General features: G+C 44.7%; 1 protein-coding gene across 1 annotated transcript; it reads right to left on the bottom strand.

The window, feature by feature from the left end:
* Positions 1–3,340: 3,340 nt before the first annotated feature.
* LOC141643613 (uncharacterized) lies at positions 3,341–4,059 on the bottom strand. Its single transcript, XM_074452832.1, has 2 exons — positions 4,036–4,059; positions 3,341–3,928 (listed from the first exon to the last, which is right to left on the bottom strand). The coding sequence occupies exons 1-2, from the start codon at positions 4,057–4,059 to the stop codon at positions 3,341–3,343; spliced, it is 612 nt and encodes a 203-aa protein (XP_074308933.1).
* Between the last annotated feature and the right edge of the window lie 1,031 nt (positions 4,060–5,090).

Below are 5,090 nucleotides of genomic sequence, written 5' to 3'. Positions count from 1 at the left end.
AATTTTTTTGGCATTTTCTTGAAATTTTATCAAATTTACAAGTATTTACAAATATATACAAATATTCACAAGAGTGGATATTTCCCTCCCCACACTTGAAATGTGCATTGTCCTCAATGGACAAAGGCATAGGGAGAGAATAAGGAAAATAAATAACATATTTTGGATTGTTAAATTTGTTTTTGAAATGAAATAACATATTTTTGGATTTTTAAATTTGTTTCTGAAATGAAATAACAATTTTTTGTTGTTTTTGAATTTGTGGAAAAGTGAAAAACTTGTTTTTGTCTTTTTTTTGGGCCTCCTCCCCACACTTATTATTTACAACATCCAATGACGGATGAAGTGTGGTTACGAGGCAAATTTTATTCATAACAAAAAGAACATGTTTTTGATTGGTTTTATCATTTTTTTTTGTGATTTTTAAATAAAATGCAATGCATGATCTATTCTATATGCAATATTGAATTACAATGCATAGTATACTACGTGAATGCAATGCCTATATATGACGATATATTACAAATTTTAAAGCTAATGCAAGCCTAGATGGATGCAACTATATGAGTTTCTAAGCTAAATGCATGCGAAAAATTAAATATGAATGAGAAAATTTGGATTAAGGGAGAGATCATACTTGAATTTTGGATTGAAAGGGAGAGAATAGAGCCCTCATTACTAAGCTCTACTCAAAGTCAGTCTCATCACCATCACCATCGCCATCATCATCACCATCATCATTGTCCGTTCCAAACTCGGACTCACGAATAAAATCTTTCGTATTCAATGGAGCATCCGAGTCAAACTCCTCTGTCATGTCAATAAAGGGCTCTTGGCTTCCTCCGGCCCCGCTAGAACCCCCCTCTCCAAAGATGGAAGGGGCACCCCCAAACCACCGAGTGTCATGTCCCTCCCCTTGGTTGGAAGGTGGGGTAGGGAAGACCGGGGCACTATAATAGTCGGGACGGAGGTTAATGTCACCATAAAGGATCCTCCCGTCCTTCAGATGTCCGCCATCCGGGAATAGATAGTAAGAGGGGTGTAGGTTGGAGGGGTGCTTGTATTGTCGCCTCATCATGTCGTCATAGACCGGGAATTGACCAAGAGAGTGGTCGTAGTAAATCCGATCCATGCGCTGTTGGAGACCGAAGCCCTCACTAGCGGCGGAGGCCATGCTAATCCTCATCTCATCCATGAAGGAGACGAGGTCATTGTGAAGAGGAGGAGGTTGTTGTGGTTGGAACGGTTGATGGCTAGAGGAGCCTTCCTCTTGTTGGAAGGTTCCGGCAACAAAAGGGGAAGAGGGCATAGCATACCGCATGGTGGGTCTTGCGAGGATGATTGGCCGATCACGGGCGTGGAGAAGATTGGGATTTTGTTGTTGGGGAATGGTGGGATCCTCGGGGTCCTCAATTTCTAGCAAATAATGTGGTGAATTAGGCACCACTTTCATTTTCTCGGGGTTGGGAAGGGCAATGAAATTCTTATCAACACCGTTCACTTGGATTTGCCAATAGTCTTGGTTATCATTCGGGTTGGTCTTTAACCAACCGAGGTTATGGTGGATGTAATTCTTGAAAAACATTGTGTCCCCCACAACGTACCGCATCCCACTCAAATTCAATTTGCGGTTCAATCTCTTGGCTAGATGGGTGATGAGTCCACCCACCACAATGGTTGTCTTTTGGCTGGGGAAATTGCTAAGGCGGTGAAGATTCAATGCCATATGATGAGCAATGTCAATTTTAAAGGTAGTGGGGTTGGAGCAAAGATAGGACCCGAGAATTTCCAACTCCTCCGTGCGGAAGTTGTGATTTTCCTCTCGGCTGAAAACGGTCCACCCCATATACCGGTGCCAAACCCGAATAGCCGCATTATGGACTGTATTGGCGGCTCTCTTGAGGCGAATGTGATCGTCTAAACTGGTAATGGCCTTCCATAAGGCCCCAATATCAAGGTCTCGGGGGCCTTGTGAGGAAGGCTAGTGCCAAGCCCGAAATGAGAGGCGAATGTCGGTAAAGTCAAGGAATGGTCCTTGTTCATCAAACGGAAATGTAAAAACGCGACCTTTTGGCTTTGGCGATGTTTGTCAATTCTAAGGAAGCTCAAAAATTCCCATGTGAGACGGGCATAGGTTTTTTCATGAATGCCGTACATAAACCTCATCTCTACTCCGTCAAACAAGTCTAAGGTAAGTTGATCAAGCCCTAATTCCCTCATAGATTGTGTATCAATGAATCGGGTCGGGATAAGGGCGCGTTGTTTAAAGAGAACGAATTTACCTTTCATCGTTAAGGAGACGAACTTGAGGTCCGGGAAATCCGGGTCGGAGCTCATGTCATTGGCCGCAGCCGCCACCATTTTGGCTTGTTGAAGAGCCAAATCACCCTTTCTCACCCTCTTTTTTGGAGCCATTTGTTGTGTTTGAGAGAGGGTTAATGAAGGGGAAGGTTGTTGTGGTGCTTTGCTGGTGGTGGATTGGTTGTTGGAGGTGGTAGGAGGTGGGGGTTGGTGATTTGGGGAAGGGGTTAGGGTTTAGAGGGAGAAGGAGGGTTAGGTTGCTTGTCGAAATAATGAAAGGAATGGGTGTTGTTTTGTGTTTAATTCACGATAAGGGGGCTCCCAGCCGGTCAACCGGCTGGGAGAACAGGCATTTTCGAAAAAAAATCTAAACTTTACAGAACACTCCCAGCCGGTCAAAGGACTAGCGTCCGGTCACCCGGCTGGGAGAATACCCTTACTTCCATTTCTTTACATATGCATTCACAGCCGGTGGACCGGCTGCCGGCCGACTGGCTGGGACTCCTCTTTAGTCCTTTTTCCACCATTTTTTCTCGTATATGCATGCCCAGCCGGCCGACCGGCTGCCGGCCGACCGGCTGGGACTCACCCTTCCTTAGAATTTCAAATTTTCCAACAACTTTACAAGAACTTCCCAGCCGGTCACCCGGCTGGGAGTTTATTTATACTTCAATTTCTTTAAAAATCTTCCAGGAGCTTCCCAGCCGGTCAGGAGACCGGTGGTCGGTCACCCGGTTGGGAGTACAAGCAAGCTCATTTTTATTTGTTATGCCCCTAGGTTCACATCCCATCATCAATTGGCCTTGGTTTGCGTGTTTTCGTCTTTCAAAGCCGACTCATCATGTCGGGAAAAAGCCAATTGATGGTCATACACTTGTTCTTCATCCAAAATCTCAATTCCTTCAAGATAACAACCGTCATCATTCAAAATGTCAAGTATCATCGGTCCAAGAAAATTCTCATAGACTACCTAAATGCATGCTATGTACAAATGGTGGTTCTTGAGGAACTCCACCAAACCAAATCTTGTTCAACAATTTCAATTTGCCCTCTCCTCGGGGAGAGGTTCCCCGAGGTAGAGCACCTCAATCGGTCCTTTGTTGTCACCATCATAATAACGCTTGAAGCGTTGACCATTGACCCTAAAGGTTCCACCTTCTTCACTCCAAACTTCAAATACGCCATAAGAGAAAACTTGCATCACTTTGAAGGGTCCCGACCACCTTGATTTGAGCTTGCCCGGGAACACCTTAACCTTGGAGTTGAAAAGGAGAACAAGGTCTCCCACATTAATATCTTTCTCCTTGATCTTGCCATCATCCCATTTCTTTGTTTGGTCCTTGTAAATTTTAGAACTCTCATAAGCTTCCATCCTTAATTCTTCAAGCTCACTCATTTGGAGAAATCGCACCTCTCCGGCGACATCAAAGTCAAAGTTCATCTCCTTGAGAGCCCACCAAGCCTTGTGTTCTAGTTCAACGAGCAAGTGACAAGCTTTCCCGTACACAAGCTTATAGGGGGTGGTACCAAGGGGTGTCTTGTAGGCGGTTCTCAATGCCCATAGCACATCCGGAAGCTTTTGCGACCAATCCTTCCGGCTCTTATTTGTGACTTTCTCCAATATGGCCTTGATTTGGCGGTTAGAAACCTCCACTTGCCCACTAGTTTGAGGGTGGTAGGCAAGGGCTATTTTATGCCTCACTCCATGTGATCCAAGTAGAGCTTTGAAAGTACTTTTGCGGAAGTGTGATCCGCCATCGCTTATGACTACTCTTGGGGTCCCAAACCTTGGAAAGATCGTGCCCATGAAAAGCTTCATCACAACTTTGATATAATTGGTGGGTGAGGCCACCGCTTTAATCCATTTGGACATGTAGTTCACCGCCACCAAGATGTATTCATTTCCACAAGAGTTGGGAAACGGTCCCATGAAGTCGATTCCCCAACAATCAAAGAGCTCAATCTCCAATATGTTGGTGAGGGGAATTTCATTTCTTTTCCCAATGTTCCCAACCCTTTGGCAAGCATCACACGATTTCACTAAGTAGTGGATGTCCTTAAACATGGAGGGTCAATAAAATCCACCTTGGAGGATCTTGGCAATGGTTCTTGAGGTGGCCAAGTGTCCCCCATAAGCGGAATTGTGGACCCGGTCAACAATCTCCAAGCCCTCCTCTCTAGAAACACATCTTCGGAACATTCAATCTGCACACTTGCGAAACAAGTGGGGATCATTCCAAAAGTACCGCTTGGCATCATGCCTCAATTTCCTCCTTTCCCTTGGTTCCATCTCATCCGGTATGAAACCACTCACAATGTAATTTGCAAGATCCGCAAACTAAGGAGTTTTGGTGCTAACTTCCATGAGCCCATCATTCTTTAGCCACTAATTGATAGGTCCACTCTTGTCTTGAATTCCATGATCCTCAATGGTCAATCTTGATAAATGGTCGGCCACAACGTTTTTTGACCCGGCCTTGTCTTTGATCTCTAAATCGAATTCTTGGAGAAGTAGGACCCATCTCAAAAGTATGGGTTTTGCATCTTTCTTCACCATTAATTGTCTCAAGGCGGTGTGATCGGAGTAAACCACTACCTTAGACCCAACGAGATATTGCCGAAACTTTTCAACGGCATGCACAATTGCCAACATCTCCTTTTCGGTCATAGAATAGCCACATTGTGTTTGGTCAAGGGTCTTACTTGTGTAATAAATGACATGATGCTTCTTGTCAACCACTTGCCCAAGGACCGCACCAACCGCGAAATCCGATGCATCGCACATGATC

The sequence above is a fragment of the Silene latifolia genome, chromosome 1, assembly GCF_048544455.1.
Source record: "Silene latifolia isolate original U9 population chromosome 1, ASM4854445v1, whole genome shotgun sequence".
Classification (NCBI taxonomy): Eukaryota; Viridiplantae; Streptophyta; class Magnoliopsida; order Caryophyllales; family Caryophyllaceae; genus Silene; species Silene latifolia.
The sequence above is the reverse complement of the archived record's forward strand: the minus strand, read 5'-3'. Positions and strand labels throughout refer to the sequence as shown.